The sequence below is a fragment of the Cavia porcellus genome, unplaced genomic scaffold (assembly GCF_034190915.1).
Source record: "Cavia porcellus strain 051 isolate PalLab524CR breed Dunkin Hartley unplaced genomic scaffold, mCavPor4.1 scaffold_4, whole genome shotgun sequence".
Lineage (NCBI taxonomy): Eukaryota > Metazoa > Chordata > Mammalia > Rodentia > Caviidae > Cavia > Cavia porcellus.
This window is the reverse complement of record NW_026947487.1, coordinates 52,426,097-52,442,641: the sequence shown is the minus strand read 5'-3', so window position 1 is coordinate 52,442,641 and position 16,545 is coordinate 52,426,097. Positions and strand designations below refer to the sequence as shown.

General features: G+C 39.4%; 1 protein-coding gene across 2 annotated transcripts; it reads left to right on the top strand.

Moving 5' to 3' along the window:
- Positions 1-1,431: 1,431 nt before the first annotated feature.
- Positions 1,432-7,663, top strand: Lig4 (DNA ligase 4). 2 transcript variants are annotated; one of them, XM_003477584.5, is made up of 2 exons: positions 1,432-1,560; positions 4,221-7,663. In XM_003477584.5, the coding sequence occupies exon 2, from the start codon at positions 4,249-4,251 to the stop codon at positions 6,982-6,984; it is 2,736 nt and encodes a 911-aa protein (XP_003477632.1). In that variant the 5' UTR covers positions 1,432-1,560; positions 4,221-4,248; the 3' UTR covers positions 6,985-7,663. The 2 variants fall into 2 exon arrangements, with proteins under 2 accessions (XP_003477632.1, XP_063103088.1); XM_063247018.1 differs by having other exon boundaries at positions 1,445-1,541.
- Positions 7,664-16,545: the final 8,882 nt, after the last annotated feature.

Here is a 16,545-nt window from a genome sequence, read left to right as displayed (position 1 = left end):
TTTTCACTACCTTACATTCATCTCACCTCGTGATTTTGCTCTATAAAAATAGAAAAGGCAGGGTCCACGGCAACCCTGTCTCTCTCACAGAAGCTTTCTTTCTCTTAACAAATATATCCTGCTCTTAACCTCTAGTGTTCTTTGATTTTAGAGAAAACAAACTCATACTGGACATCTAGGAGGCTGAGAGTTTCTTTCTCCTATATCACTAGCAAATGAGTTTTGAATTAATATGATTCTCCTACCAGTAAAAGAAAGTCCAACTACCTACAATGTAGGAGCGCAGTAGATGCTGAACAAGACACATACACAAAACATGTGCCCTTTCGTGAGACTGGCAACTGAAGCCTAGAACATTGTGCAAAAGTACAGTAAAATGGTAAGTTGACTAGCAGGCAAGAGAAATTATTTGCCAGAGTCCTGTGGCTTTACAACAGCACAGCTAATTTCAGGCAAATATTCAGGAAATACGAGTGGATTACACTTGCAAAGAAAATACGTTGTCCTAGAAGCAACTCAGGATGGAGTTTCATGTCTATTATCACTGTGAACTAAGTTTCAGTTCTGCGCAGAAGACAATCCCCAAGGCACTTGACAGTTCTGAAATGTTTTATCAGACGCCAGCCCTGCAGCAAAACTTCACTTTTGTGTTAATTTATATTAAAAGAAAATAAATACTAGGTTTTCCCTTTATCAATAATTTCTCAGGTCTCTGGTGGAGGAGAACATATCACAGCAAGACTTCAGTGAAAAGCAACGTCACCTTGAACAAAAAAGGACTGGGCTTGTTTCTATCTCTCGATCCTGAGAATCTAGCACAATTATTGTCTCATGGGTGCTCAGTAAGCATTTATCAATTTTATTCTGAACCCGTGAACGTGTATTGGAAAAGCCCAGAGCCCATGCAACTGTTTATTATCTGTATTACGAACGAGGTATGTTGTGATCATTTCTATACTAAGAAACAAAAATTCAGATCATACTTGTACAGATCACACACACACAAAAAGTCTCCTGAAATACTTTCGCAAGAGCGTGTCTTTCAACCGAAATAACACAGCAGGTATTTTAGGAGGGGTACGTCCTCTTCTCTCCTGGACGCTTCCACAACCCAGCTGCACAGAAGGGCGGCTGCCACAGTTTCACAAACGGAATAACAACTCTAAAAGGCCGTCACTTGCTAGGAAGAGCCTAGGCTCAGGTTTCTGTTGACAAATCAACGCACAAAGTATTTTGCTGAACGAAGAAATCCAGTCAAGCGTGGCCAACTGCTTGCAAAGATCACCTGCTCCAAAAGCGAAGTGGAGCTGCGCCGGTGGCGGTTTCAAGTCAAATCCGCTCAGCTGCTCCCTCCGCAAAGAAATCTGCTACGCCCCTTCCAAGCAAGCATCGCTGCGCTTGCGCACACCATCCCTTGACTTCCTGCCCTTCCTGCTCTGCCCGTAGATCTCCATTGCGTATGCGCAGCGAACAGCTGGCGGAATCCGCATCTTTCCAACGCAGCTTCCGGTTTTGTGGCGGTTCCTCTGGCTGGACAGTCGGTGGGCATTGGTTCGGCAGGTTGGTGCGGGGCGGCGAGTGGGGATCTCCGTGGGGGAGTGTCTGTGTGGACGTCGTCTGGAGTTGCAGGTCTTTTCCTGTCCTCTTGGTTCGGGGCTCCTGGTCGCGGCCATCCCTGAAGGGGTGCGACAGTCTGTCCCTGTGACCCTCAGAAGCTGTGCTGCCTGCTCCAAGTGCCTGAGCTCCGATTCTGAGCTCCCCAGGGATCCCAAGTTACGGGATTCCAGCTCCCCGAGGGAGGGTTCCATCCCGAGCGCTGGAGGATGTGGGGGGAAAGGACTTTTACTGTGATCAAGGTGATGTGGACTTCTTGAGGCTTTGCAGACAGATGCAGGTGGAAGGGGAGTGGGGGAGACTGTCGTATTGGAGGTGAGGGTGCTTTGTTGCTCTCCTGCTGTAACGTTCGTGAACTGTTCGCGTGCCAGAGCCTCTGGCTAGTCATACCTCTAATTCCTTTCCCCAGTTTCTCCTACATGTCCGTGGCATGTGGCAGCCACCGAAGTTAGGCTACTGTGAAACAGCTGTCCCAGAGGGAAGCACAGTTTGTCAAGTGGGGGTGGGGCGTAAAGGGAACTTTAGGTGTGCATTTTTCTCTTTCTCCTGTGAACTAGCTCTTAACCGCCGTGCATAGGCACTAAATGAAACCTGCTCCTTTGTTTTCGCCTGGCGCTTGCAGCAGGGAAATGGGTGAATCATTATTTTTCACTGGTACTTAGGTTCATTCTCTTGAAAGATTTGCTTCACCACCCTTAAAAAGTTAAACACCTTTTTCCTTTCTCCTGTTCGTACCTGCTTCGTATTTTGCAGCACTGGATTTCAAACCTTGCGTGGATCAGCAAGCATTCAAGTATTGAAATACCAAGGTTTTACTAGTGCCGGGTACTCTTTTAAAGTTTACATGGAATATGTGATTTCACTATCATTCTAATTCTGACATTTTTTACGCCGTTTTACACTTAACAAAGATGAAGTTTGCTTAGAAAAATTAATTTCCATGCATTCCACAGCTATTAAATGTTGGAGTCCACATTCAAACTAAAGTTTTTTATACTCCAGAGCCTGAGCTCAAACAGTACACCTCTTTGATCTTACTACAAATGGAAAGCATCGACTAAAAAAGGCAGAATCCAAAAAATAAAATTCAACATCGTATAAAAAGGAGCAGGGATCCTAATCTTTGACTTTTTTATGCAGTTGCGATAAACAAAAATCTTTGTCTATTCATTTTATCCTAATTTTTGAGTACTTGTAATCTGTATACATTTTAGGATATGTATTTATCTGGTCGTTACCTAAATATGTCATTGTACAGTAAGTTGAATCTTTGCCTGGGATTTGTTGAAGAAAACTGAGGCAGAATCTATCAAAACTATATCAATACCTGATCACTCAGCACATAATTCTTAATTTGCTTTATTTTGCATAAATTATACGTAATTTCTGTATGTATGTATGTGATGTGCCCACTCCAGGGTACCAGGTGGCAATCAGTTATCCAAGTAAGATTTAGCAAGGGGAAGCAGTTACTATAATCAAAGATGAAAGTCTTAGGAGAATGGTCTCTATTGAGTTTAACTTACTCTTGGTCTAACTTACTCAGTAGAAACTGGGTTTCCTTTGTCACAACTTAGAGTGAGGAGAGCAGTTTTGTTGTTGTTTTTTTCAATAGCTCACTGAAGTGGCTGCTGTGAACCATTACCAAGGCAGTCAGAGCAGAACTGAATCTCACCCCCATTTGTGATTTTAGGCTTCAGTGAAAATGCTCTGTTGCAAGACATTTTACATAGCTAACAAGCTTAGCATTTCATTATAATTAGTTTTTAGTACATCCCTTGTTACAGAATGTATGATCTTTTAAAGTAGAAACAGTGGATTTGCCATAATACAAGTATCTAGGTTAAATGTAATTACTAAGTACTTGGAGAATACCTGTCGTGAGAATGTAAACAAAAAATGTACTGATGAATTTATAGTTATAAAGCTGTAAGCAACTATAATAAGTAGATAGGGAAGTAAAGTGGGGATATTATGGGAGGTATTTTAAGTTGCGTTTGAAATGCTAGAGTGATTTGCAGAGATGAAAGTAATCAGAGATACAAGCTTTATTTGGCTGGACAAAGGATACCTTTTGTTTGTATTCTATGAAGTGAAATCTGTTATTAGGATTTCAAAATTCCTATAATTTCAAATTTCAATTGATTGGGTGATTTATTAAAAACATCTATTTTAAGCAGTTTGTTTTAAATGTCACATAGAAGTCTGAGAGAGGAGACATGGGAGGAGGACTTCAAGACTAGAAGTAAAAGTATATTGTGCTTGATTTTTTACTGTTTTCATTATTATTAGCAATATTTTGCATTGTATGTTAAATAATCAATTGATAGAATAGTGAATTCAGTATAACTTGACATTTAAGGAAAAATAAAATTATGTTTTACTATTATAGGAAGTAGGCTTGGTGATACTTCTGATGACTGCTAATTCAGATAAATACTATTAGGTGAAGTTAAGAGAGCATCAGTAGCATTGGTCTATTTTCATTGAATAGACATTTATAGACATTTATTATGGTCCAGGTGAACTCTATAAGGTCATTAATATTAAATGTTTAGTTGAATTTTATTTTTGATTTAAAAATTGTCCTCTTTTTGTATTATTAGGTAAATCAGAGGATTCACTGTTGCGTCTATGGCTGCCTCACAAACTTCACAGACTGTTGCATCTCATGTTCCCTTTGCAGATTTATGTTCAACTTTAGAACGAATACAGAAAAGTAAAGGACGTGCAGAAAAAATTAGACACTTCAAGGAATTTTTAGATTCTTGGAGAAAATTTCATGATGCTCTTCATAAGAACCAAAAAGATGTTAAAGACTCTTTTTATCCAGCAATGAGACTTATTCTTCCTCAGCTAGAAAGAGAGAGAATGGCTTATGGAATCAAAGAAACTATGCTTGCTAAGTTTTACATTGAATTGCTCAATTTACCACGAGAAGGAAAAGATGCTCTTAAACTCCTAAATTACAGAACACCTACTGGAACTCGTGGAGATGCTGGAGACTTTGCAATGATTGCATACTTTGTGTTGAAGCCAAGATGTTTGCAGAAAGGAAGTTTAAACATCCAGCAAGTCAATGAACTTTTAGACTCAATTGCCAGCAATAATTCTGCCAAAAAAAAGGACCTAGTGAAAAAGAGTCTTCTTCAACTTATAACTCAGAGTTCAGCACTTGAACAAAAGTGGCTTATACGGATGATTGTAAAGGACTTAAAGCTTGGTTTCAGTGAGAAAACTATATTATCTGTTTTTCATAACGATGCTGCTGAGTTGCATAATGTCACCACGGATCTAGAAAAAGTCTGCAGGCAACTCCATGACCCCTCTGTTGGACTCAGTGATATTTCGATCACATTGTTTTCTGCCTTTAAACCAATGCTGGCTGCCATAGCAAATATTGAGCACATTGAGAAGGACATGAAACAGCAGAGTTTCTACATCGAAACCAAGCTCGATGGTGAACGCATGCAGATGCACAAAGATGGAGATGTGTATCGGTACTTCTCTCGAAACGGGTACAACTACACTGATCAGTTTGGTGCTTCTCCCAATGAAGGTTCTCTTACCCCCTTCATTCATAAGGCGTTCAAAACAGATGTGCAGACCTGTATCCTGGATGGAGAGATGATGGCCTACAACCCCAACACCCAAACTTTTATGCAAAAGGGGAATAAGTTTGACATTAAAAGAATGGTGGAAGAGTCTGATCTGCAGACTTGTTACTGTGTTTTTGATGTGTTGATGGTTAATAATAAAAAGCTAGGACGCGAGACCCTGAAAAAGAGGCATGAGATTCTTAATAATACCTTTACCCCAATACCAGGTAGGATGGAAATAGTACAGAAAGCACAAGCTCGTACTAAGAAAGAAGTCATTGATGCACTGAATGAAGCAATTGATAAAAGAGAAGAGGGAATCATGGTCAAACATCCTCTGTCCATTTATAAGCCAGACAAAAGAGGCGAAGGGTGGCTAAAAATTAAACCAGAGTATGTCAACGGATTAATGGATGAGTTGGACATCTTAATTGTGGGAGGCTATTGGGGAAAGGGCTCCCGCGGTGGCATGATGTCTCATTTTCTGTGTGCCGTAGCAGAGAAGCCCCCTTCTGGTGAGAAACCAACTGTGTTTCATACGCTCTGTCGTGTCGGCTCAGGGTACACCATGAAAGAATTGTATGATCTAGGTCTAAAACTGGCCAAATACTGGAAACCTTTTCATAAAAAAGCACCCCCAAGTAGCATTCTGTGTGGAACAGAGAAACCAGAAGTGTACATTGAACCTTGTCATTCTGTCATTGTTCAGATTAAGGCAGCAGAGATTGTCCCCAGTGAAATGTATAAGACTTGCTGTACCTTGCGTTTTCCGAGAATTGAGAAGATAAGGGATGACAAAGAGTGGCACGAGTGCATGACTCTGGATCAGCTAGAGCAGCTGGGGGGGAAGGCCTCCGGGAAGCTTGCCTCCAAGCACCTGGACCTGGACAGTACCGATGAGCCAAAAGAGAAAAAGCGGAAAACCGCCCCAAAGGTGAAGAAAGTCATTGGGATTCTTGAACACTTGAAAGCACCTAACCTCTCTAACGTAAGCAAAGTTTCTAATATATTTGAGGATGTAGAGTTCTGTGTTATGAGTGGAACAGTCAGTCATTCAAAACTTGACCTGGAGAACAGAATTGCAGAATTTGGTGGTTACATAGTACAAAACCCTGGTCCCGACACGTACTGTGTCATTGCAGGCTCAGAGAATATCAGAGTGAAAAACATTATTTCATCTGATAAACACGATGTTGTCCGGCCCGAGTGGCTTTTAGAATGTTTTAAAGCCAAGACCTGCTTGCCATGGCACCCTCGCTTTATGATTCACATGTGTCCATCAACAAAACAGTATTTTGCCCGTGAATATGATTGCTATGGTGACAGTTATTTTGTGAACACAGATTTGACCCAACTGAAAGAAGTGTTCTCAGGGATTAAAAATCCTCATGCCCAGAGCCCTGAAGAAATGGCCTCTGTGATTGCAGAGTTAGAGTGTCGTTATTCCTGGGACCGCTCTCCTCTCAGTATGTTTCGACACCACACCATTTATCTGGACCTGTACACTGTTGTTAATGACTTGAGTACGAGCATCAAGGGAGCAAGGTTAGCTGTTACAGCTTTGGAGCTTCGCTTTCATGGAGCCAAAGTGGTCTCTTGTTTAGCTGAAGGGGTGTCTCACGTGATCATTGGGGAAGATCAGAGTCGGGTGGCAGATTTTAAAGCTTTTCGAAGAACTCTGAAGAAAAAGTTTAAAATTCTCCAAGTAGCTTGGGTAACTGATTCAATAGACAAAGGTGAGTTAGAGGAGGAAAGTCGGTATTTGATTTAAAGTTGGCTTTTTAGTGAGGAAAACCTTGAATCACACGGACTCATTGCAACAGATAGTAATGATAAACTATTTTATTTTTGTGTTTAAAACATGTACTTAGTACATACAGGAAAACAAAAAAAATTTTTCTAAGATAAAAAGCAACAGAATGATCCAAAGCCAGGAAAGAAATTCTCTCACTAGTATATATTTTATGACTTTTTATAACAAAGATGAAACAAATGAAGATATATTTATATCCATATGGAAGGTTACTATTGGACTCAGATATTAATAAAATACATTAGGAAGCCTTTACAATATTGATCCTCTAAACGTTATTTTTCTAAAATCAACTAAAATTTTTAATAAGGATATTTTAAGGGAAAAAATACCATGAAATTGTTAAGTTTGCCCTGTGAAAACATGTCCATTTACTTGAAGCCTAAAATGCATGTTTTAAAAGTGGAATGTAAATAAATTTATTTTTTAAGACTAAGTTATTTAAAATCTGTGTGTATAGCATATATTATGAGTGAATTTGTATAACAAATTTTCCACTATATGTTTAAAAATGTGTGTTCTTGAAATGAAGGGAATTTGCAACCTGTACTGTTGTATATAAGTTATTTAGAAGTAGAATAAATGTATGTGATTATGTTATATTAATTTAAATAAAATATCTAATATAGTGTTAAAATTATGTTCTACTTATATTTCCTTTTGTTTTCAAGCAATTATAGTTTCCTTAGTAAAATTTTGTGGCATCACTATAATCTTAACTGGTTCTAATCAAGTTCCTTTTTGAGGGCCCTTGTATTTCATATTATTGAGTGAACTTTATTAAAAACTTTAAATGGTATGGTGGCATACATCTGACATCCCAGCACTCAGGAAGATGAGGCAGAGGGGTCACTGTGAGTTTGAGCCCAGCCTGGGCTACATAATGAACTCAAGGCCAGTCTGAATTACACAGTGAGACCATGTCTCAAAAAAACGGAAAAACCTTTTAATTCAGGCATGGTGGCACAAAACACTGGAGTATATAGTAAGAGGAAAATTTCGAGATTTTAAAAACATTTTCTATTTTAGGTTATCAATGGTAAGGAAAGTACAAAACAACTCCTCAGGATCAGAATAAAGAAGCTAAGATGGTGATTTATTTGATTAGCTCTTTCATTTAATAAATGAGGGAATTTTTGCACTGGGATATACTGCCATTGTGTTTAATTCTCGTGCAGTGCTCACTGAGTGTCATGAAATATGTCTCGCTAATGCACTCTTGTTCGGATTCTAGGTTATTCCATCATGCAGCCCTCATGTTTTTTTTTTCTTTTCCATCAAACAGTGGTAAACCTTTATGTGTGAGTCCTGTTTGTTTGTCAGGATGCATTCCCAGAGGTAGAGATGGCTGGCTCAGTCTTGTGTGACTTTTAGTGACTTTCGGCATGCATTGAAAAATCCTGGCCAAAATATGTTGATGGTGCTCATATTCCCCATCCCTAAGTGTTGGACAGTCCAGCTGCCCACTGCTAGACCTGCGCTCTATTTTTATTCATTTAGTCAGTATTTTTCTGTCCCCTGGGTTTTAACCTGCGGACAGCCTGCACCTTTCTCTAGCACCCGTTCTCAGCTGAGCTACAGTACATATTTCTTTGCTATCTCAGGAAGATCTCCATATGAAAAATCTAACAGGTCTCTCAAATTTAAAGTGTGCTTCCAGCTGCTCTTTTAAAAAGTTTTATGAAAGGAAAATTGAAACACGCAGGACAATACTCTAACAAGCCTGCATTTGGGCATCGCCCAGTTGAAACAACTGGCAGTGAGCAATCTTTCATGTTCATGCAAGTTTCATCTGTGCATTTCTTTATGGCACCCATGTCTTCCGGCAGCTCCCCTGTTCATGCATGGTATATGTCTTCTCCCAAGCTGAAAGCCATGGCATCCTGACACTGTCTGTGTAGGTTCTGAGTATGTTTCAGGTGTGACCTCTTTTCCCCTCATGCCGTTCTCACTGGCCTGGCTTAGGAACCTCCTCAGCTGGCCTTCCTCCTGCAGTCTTACTCCTGTATGTTCTGTTTTCAGGAACACAGTTTTTACCTGTAGTGAAGAAAGTCAGGTTGTGTTACTCTGTACCTAAAGTCTCTGGCTTGCCCTCCCAGTGCCCAGTGTCTCTCACAGGGCCTGCAGGACATGGGTTGCCTCTTTTAGTTTGGTGTGCTGTTTGCTTTACCTCTCAGTGCCCCGTCCCCCTTGCTGACACGTCAGCCCCACTGGCCTGCTTTGCTTTGCTTTGCCCTTCCTCGGTTCTGTCTTCTGTTTACCGCACCTACACCCCTAGCGCTTCTTGAGCTTTTAGTGTGCTGCTTTTCCAAGGCTCCACATTTCCTGCCACCAGTATAGAAACTCTATGAAAACACTTGAGTTTTTTTTTTTTTTTCATAGTTTGTCTTCCACTATTTCAGGTAGGCTAAAAAACAAACTTAGCTCGTATTATCCAAGGACACTTACTGTGAACCACACACCCACACCCACACACACAGAACCTCTTATCTCCATACTTCAATGACTCAGGCGTTCATTTCTTTAGGCTGAGGGTACTGTCTTTGGAAATACGGTTGGCTGGAATGGCTGCTTCAGACTTGTGTTTCTACTGGGATCTGTGTGAATAGGGTTGCTTTTGGCGCTTGGCCCCTCATTTTTGGGAAACAAGTTGAGTTTCAATACTAGAGCTACTCATTTCAGCCAGCATAATGAATTCTGTCTTTGATAATCATTTGGATGAAAAGATGAATAAGAAGCTCATTATGTACTGATGATAAAGATAAGAATTATGTTTTTTTGGTTTTTCTGGTTAGGGAAGGGGAGGATTGCCCTAAGGCTACATGTTGTAGGGAATGAAAACAAGTTCTATAACTAAGTCATCCTAGGCTCCATTCCACTTCTGCCAACAATTATGTATTATTCTGAGCAGTGCTTACCTTTCTGAACCTTAGTTTCTTAATTTTCATATTAAAATGACACCTGTTCCACCACAGTGTTGGAGGACAGAATTATAGCACCCACCATATACTGAGGTTTCTCCAGCTCTCTAGCTGCCAATCTTAGATCCTCCCCAGGAGGGTTAAATAACCCTAATGTTGTTAGTGGTAAGTATATCTGGAAAGATAAGTAGAACTTAAACAGTCACAGTAGTTTGAAAGGATTTTCCTAAAAAATGGAAACAAGATCATAAGTGAAGCCCTGAGAGATACAAAAGCATGCAGGGATATTTGACCCATATTTAGGGCGAGAAGTCTGTGTATACAGGTTAGGGTAAGTTTTGAAAGATTTTAAATGCCCCCCTACAGCATATGGATTGAATTGGGTGCTCAGCATAACTGCACTGAAGACCTCTGAGCAAGTTAAGACCCTCAGGTCTACCGGTTTTTTATTTCAATTTTTGTAGTTTTTCTCTTGAACCACTTTATTGATATAAGAGTACCATATAGAATACTGCACATACTTAATGTATACAACTTGGTGAGTTTGGAGATAAGTAACAGTGAAATCATCAGCATAGTCAAGACCATGAACTTATTAATCATCTCGCAGATTTACCTTCTGCCCAATGAATAATTGGTAGATTTCACTTGCCTCACTTGTTCACCAATCTGAACACCTCTTGAGCTGCACGCACTGTCCTGGTTTCTAGTGCAGCTGCATCAATCAAAATGAGTGACACCATCTTGGTTCAGTTTATATTTTTAGTTAGTGAAAGAGGAAGGAGAATAACCCCTGATTTATTCTCTGTGGTTTCTTGATTCTCCCTCTTTCACAGATGTTCAGTTTGACATTTCAACTCTATTTTCTTCCTGATTTAAAATGTTCCCGACTTCTCAGTATGTTTTCTGGCTTTTCACTGTTAAAATTCTACATATAATTTGTAATGAAGTCTGGAATCTATTGCTACAATCCATAAATGTCAAGAACTCTTCGGCGATTCCACTTAAGAGAGCGTAACACTTACACTGCTTTCACCCAGAAGAAACTGTAATCATTCCAAAGAGTTGTACTTGCATAATATTGATGGGAAAAGGGAACCCAGTCACCTAGTAGGTGAGATTAACCAAGAAAATACTAGTGATTTCTGGATGATACACACCATGCAGAGACTGCCTTTGAAGGAACAGATAATTTCACACTTGAAACATTTTCATGCCTAGAAAGAATGCTCTTCTCAAATCATTTCTGAATCTTATAATCTTAACACTATCATGTCACAAAAGTGTTTCTGAATTTAGAATCGAACTTCCATTCATTGCTACAGGAAATATAAAATAGTAAAGTTTTGAAAAACTGGTAATTTTTAAAATTATCGACCCATTTTGCAGCTCCACAAACCTGTTGCTCCCCATGACTAAGAAAAGACTGTCCATAAAATGATTTGTACAAGTATGTTCATAAAAACTTTGTTCATAGAAGCCCTGTGTGGGTCAGATTCTTTGTTGCTAAGATACAATACCCACAATTTAACAAGTAAAGGTGCGGTGTAGCCCATAGTCTCAGAGATTCAGTATATACTCAGCAACTTCATGGTGTTAGAGTGGGACAGAGCAAAACTGCTTGGTTTATGGCATCCAAGAAGCACTGCAAGGGAACGATGCAAAAGAATAACCAGTACCCAAGGGCTCACCTGTATGACATACCCAAGACAGTCGGGAACAAGCTAGACTAGTTTGCTAGGTGTTCTTTAATCCAGGGAAGTTGATGCAGGTTATGATTAATGGTTGCAACTCACCCCTGGTTTCATACCCTAACACATCCTCTTAAATCTTAAGCTCCAAATAAAGGCAGGGGTGAATTCATAGTTCTGTCAATATAGGACAACTATCCTGCATAGAACTGGCAATGCAACAATCCCTTTCACAAAGACTCAATAGTTTCATAATTTTTCACATATCCAAATGTCCTCTGAGACTCAAGGAAAACTCATAGCTATGAACCTCAATAATATATGAAGAACAAGTTACAATAATGACACAGGGCATACATTCCCATTCTGAAATGGAGGAACAGGGGGCTAGAGATGAACTGGACAAGCAAGCAAGCAAGGCCAAAAAGCTCCAGGAAAAGCATTAAATCCTGTATCCCCATGCCGAGCACCTGGGACACGTGGAAAGAATGAGTTCTAAAGGGTGTAGTGTCCCCCACATCTATGATCTTGCCAGTTGGCATGCAAAGCTCCCAATTTAGGCTGGCTTTACCCATGGACTGCAGATTTATTCAGCTGAAGTTTTGCATTGCTAGAACCTTTGATTCCTGGGGATTACCCAATATCTTTGGCTTCATTCTCACAGCATCATGTAGTGCCCTCTCATAGGCCTCTTTCTTCTAGACCTCCCCTCGCATCTGAGTGGAAGCTTCTCTGAACTTAAGACACTTGAATTCTGTATGAGAGTAAATCCATTATCATGTGGATGATGCAATGATCTGCAGTAGCCAAGCTCCCTTGGATCATAGTTGCAGCAGCCCTGAAGTGTTTGGATGGCTATGCATGATGAAATAAATCTCTGGGAATCAATTCCCTAGGAGGCCTTTCTCAAGCAGGGGTCTCAGGGACCTTCCTCCCAAATAAAAGGATGACACTTTTGCACCCTGAGCTTGTTATGAGTGGGTTTTATTGTTTCCTGGGATTTCTTCAAAACACCTTTCTTATTATCCCTGTATAAAGTAATTTGTTTCTTTTATAATATTGCTAATCTCTAGCTCCCATATATCTTTTAGCCCCAAATATATACCGGTTCCTTCTGGGCTAAAATTTAATGTTTTTGATCTACCTTTGCTCCTTATCCCATTATAAATCTGGCTTAAAACAGTAAGAAGTACCAACTCATAGCCTGATGTCGAGCTATCTTAGAATTTCTTTCACCACATTTGATTAGTCTAACACCCTTAATCTCAGTCTCTTGCAGTGTCTCAGGATATAGATGATATGTAGACAGATCTTCTGCCAAAGTGTAACACACATGGCCTCTAGTTCAAGTGCCAGTGGAGCTCTTGTCCTAACTGAAGCTTTCCGAGCCTGTCTTTTACTATCTACACTCTTATCTGCATCCTCATCTGAATCACCCATCAAGGTTGTTTATATCACTCTGGGGCTTCTGTAGTCCTCTTCTAAAGCTTTTACTAACTCCAGTTAGGAAAAGAAAAAAAGCCAGTTCTAAAGGCTTCTGAACCAGATGGTCAGGTGCAGCCCCAGCAACAACTTCACTTACCTGATACCAGGACTCTGTATCTGTCAGCTTTCCTGTTATGAGACACAATACTGTATGAGACAACTGAAAGAATGAAGGATTTGAGTTTCTCACAGTTTCAAGAGATTCAGCACATGGTTGGCAGTCTGCAGGGGAGAAACTTCATGGTAGAAGTAATTGGTGTAACAAAGCTGCATAGGAGCAGAGCGGGATGAGCGAAGGACATAGTAGTACCAGGGCCATGCCTCTGTGACCCACACTGCAGCAAGCTATGATCCCAGAACCTGCTAAGATTTCTTAATCCAATGAAGTTGCCTCATCAGGATTAACAGTTATGAGCATCAAATTGTAAACTTACTTATCTATCAATGGATAAGAGCGTGGCTAAAAAATTTTTGAAATATTCATGCAATAGACATTCTCCAAAACAAATAACAATCAGTGCACACAATTATTGATCCCCATTTGAGAATCCAGATATCACTGACAATAAATATTATGTTTCTTTTGCATGTTCAGAAACAGAGAAAATTAATCTATGGTGATATAAACTGGAGCAGACATCTCTTGGGAAGATTCACAGAAAAGAAAAACAGAACCTTTCTGAAGTGATAGAAATTTAATTATCTTGATTGGCATGTTGGTTACACAAATGTATATACTTGTCAAAGTTCTTTAACTTAAATCTTTCCTATCATGCTCCATGTAAATTATATTTCAATAATTTATATGCAGGAAAGATCTCAAGTGTTTTAAAGAAAAAAGGAAAGCAATGTTTGATTTTAAAGTCTGTGAATGTGTCCAAGTATTATAAATCTATTTGGGAACTTTATTACTAAAGACAGCAATGAAAAATTAATTTGTGAAATGCAGCACCATTGTTTCCAAAGAATTAAAACTAAATGAGAAATTGCAAGTATTAAATAGCACAAAGGAAAAGCAAACATCTTTGTGCATTCTAGGATGATGGTGACCACTCAACAGGTTTTAAAATTCTCACATGAAAATCAGACAGAACAGCCAGGTAGCAACCAGAAACACTAGGACACCCACAGACAACCCTGACACCAGGAGTGAGGAGTAGGCATCTCCTAAAAGCCAAGGATACAGATAGAGGCAAATTGGTGAACTGCAAGATGTGCATGGGGTTAGAATTTGTGTGGATTATGTGAGGCCCAGGGAGTCTGAGAAACACACAAACTAGACATTCAACAGCAATCGACTGGATAGGACAGTGGCCTAGACCTAGAACAACCACTCAGGTGGAGAGGCACTTTGTCCAATCAAATAGCTGGTGATGGAAAAGAGTCCTAGGTAAATCCAAAGGTCCTGGAAGTCTGTGAATTCTCAGAGCAGACTTGCCGCTGATATTTTCCAGGACAGGACCCCATTCTGCTGATACACTGCTGGGAATGGCATATAAAGTAATCAAATAGGGGAAACAGAAAAAAGAAACGTGAGCTCCACAGAAAAGTAGAGAGGAAAAATGTGTGGAAAGCGAACACTTCTGGAAAGCACCAGCAGTGGAAGATGTGTGAGGTGTGGAAAGTTGCTGTCAGTACATCTCCTGATGCCCAGAGAAGCTGAGCACTTCTGAAGGTGGGAAACTGGATGGTATTGGAAATAAATATACGAGAAATATGAATAAAAACAATTGAAAGATTATGGTTTCATGGGAATGAAACAATACGTGACAAATGGGCCTAAAGTATCAAAATCTGAACCCTCTGATTTCAAACAAGCTTGGAGACTTTTTTAAAAAATACATAAGATATGAAAAAACAAGATATTTCAGAGAGACATCCTCAGAAATAAAGTGACAAAACTCAGGAATTGGATATAGAAAAATGTTCTCCTGGTAACTTGAGCCCCGGAAGTATTTTTTGTAGTGCCGAGATATGTGTTAGTTTGCATTTCACTTCTAAGACAAAATGAGCAGATCAGAGGTTGGATGGCTTTGCTGTTTCCGTGCCTGTGGCAGAGGAGCTCCTCATGCCCAGAATGTGGCACGTTATGGCAGAGAAGAACAATCGAGAGTGGGAAGAAGTGATCCGCCTTGGGGACACCCTCCTCCCCTCCAAAGACCTAAACACCTCCCCGCACGACCAACCTCTGAGCAGTTCTGCCATCTTCCACCAGTGCTGCCTGAGTGTAAAGGCTTAGCAGGGGACATGGAGAAGTCACAAGTCAGCTCACAAGTCCAGAGCAGAGATGGGAATCACTACATGAGGAGCCATGGCTGCTTTTCAAAGAGTGGTTTTTCATCTCCATTAATCCTTGGGTTTGGATTTATGAGGTTCCTCTATCTTGGGTAAGTAAAAGTATCTTTCATACATTTGACTCTTCTATTAATCTTTAATTTCTATGGAGGTATGATGAAACTATTCTCCTAAAGATGCACCTTTCAGATCATGTCATTTTTTTTTCCACAATAGAAAGAAATTTCCAACCATTTGCCTTCTCTGAGCTCTTTCTTGTAGAGAATTTAAGTAAAAAGTTTAGGATCAGCTACTGCAATTCCAACAACTTCTATCATAACCAGTGTATCACAATAATTAAAGCAAACACTAGCCTGATGGTTATCAGTGTTAGGTGTTTGTGTTAAGGGATAAGACAAATAAATGGAGTAAAATTGATACATTCTTGAGAATCAAGGTGAGTTAAAATTTTAAAATTCAGTTTTAATTAATGATAGCCAAAAGTCCTCAGTGTGTATTTAAATGAATAGCATTTCTGTTTCTTAGGTTATTGTACTTAATAAGAAATAGATTTCAAATAGCTACTGTTGAATATAAAGTATCCCCTTTCAAAGAAATACAGGGAAATTGGATTCAGGAAATAATATAGCCTTTCAAATTCTTTTAAAAATATATATCCTAGTATTTGAGGGCAAATAAATATCATTTAAGATGAGGCAGTCCCTAAATTTTACACTTTTCATGATTTCAGTAAGGTATATTTTCCATTTTTATTCTATTTTTTAAACAATTATTCATAAAAGATTATAAGGATTCAGAAACTAAAGTCCCAGAAGTAAAGTAAGGATTATTTTGCTAATGTTTTCCTCTATTCATCTTTGTAAATTAATGCTCTCTTGCTAGAAGCTGGTGTTAATAGCTGTAAAGGTGCTGTGAAGCATGACATTAACCCTAAGTGACAAGAGACAATCTCTCATGTACCTAGCTTTAGGGCACAGCATCATTTTCCAGTTCATAGTTAGGGAATATCAGGGGTTTACAAAGCTCTTTCCACCTGAAGTTATTTTTTAATGTCTCTGGACTTTATATACACTAATAAGTAAGATAATTAAAGTTTCCCTTAAAAAGATGCATTTTGAAAGTCTCTG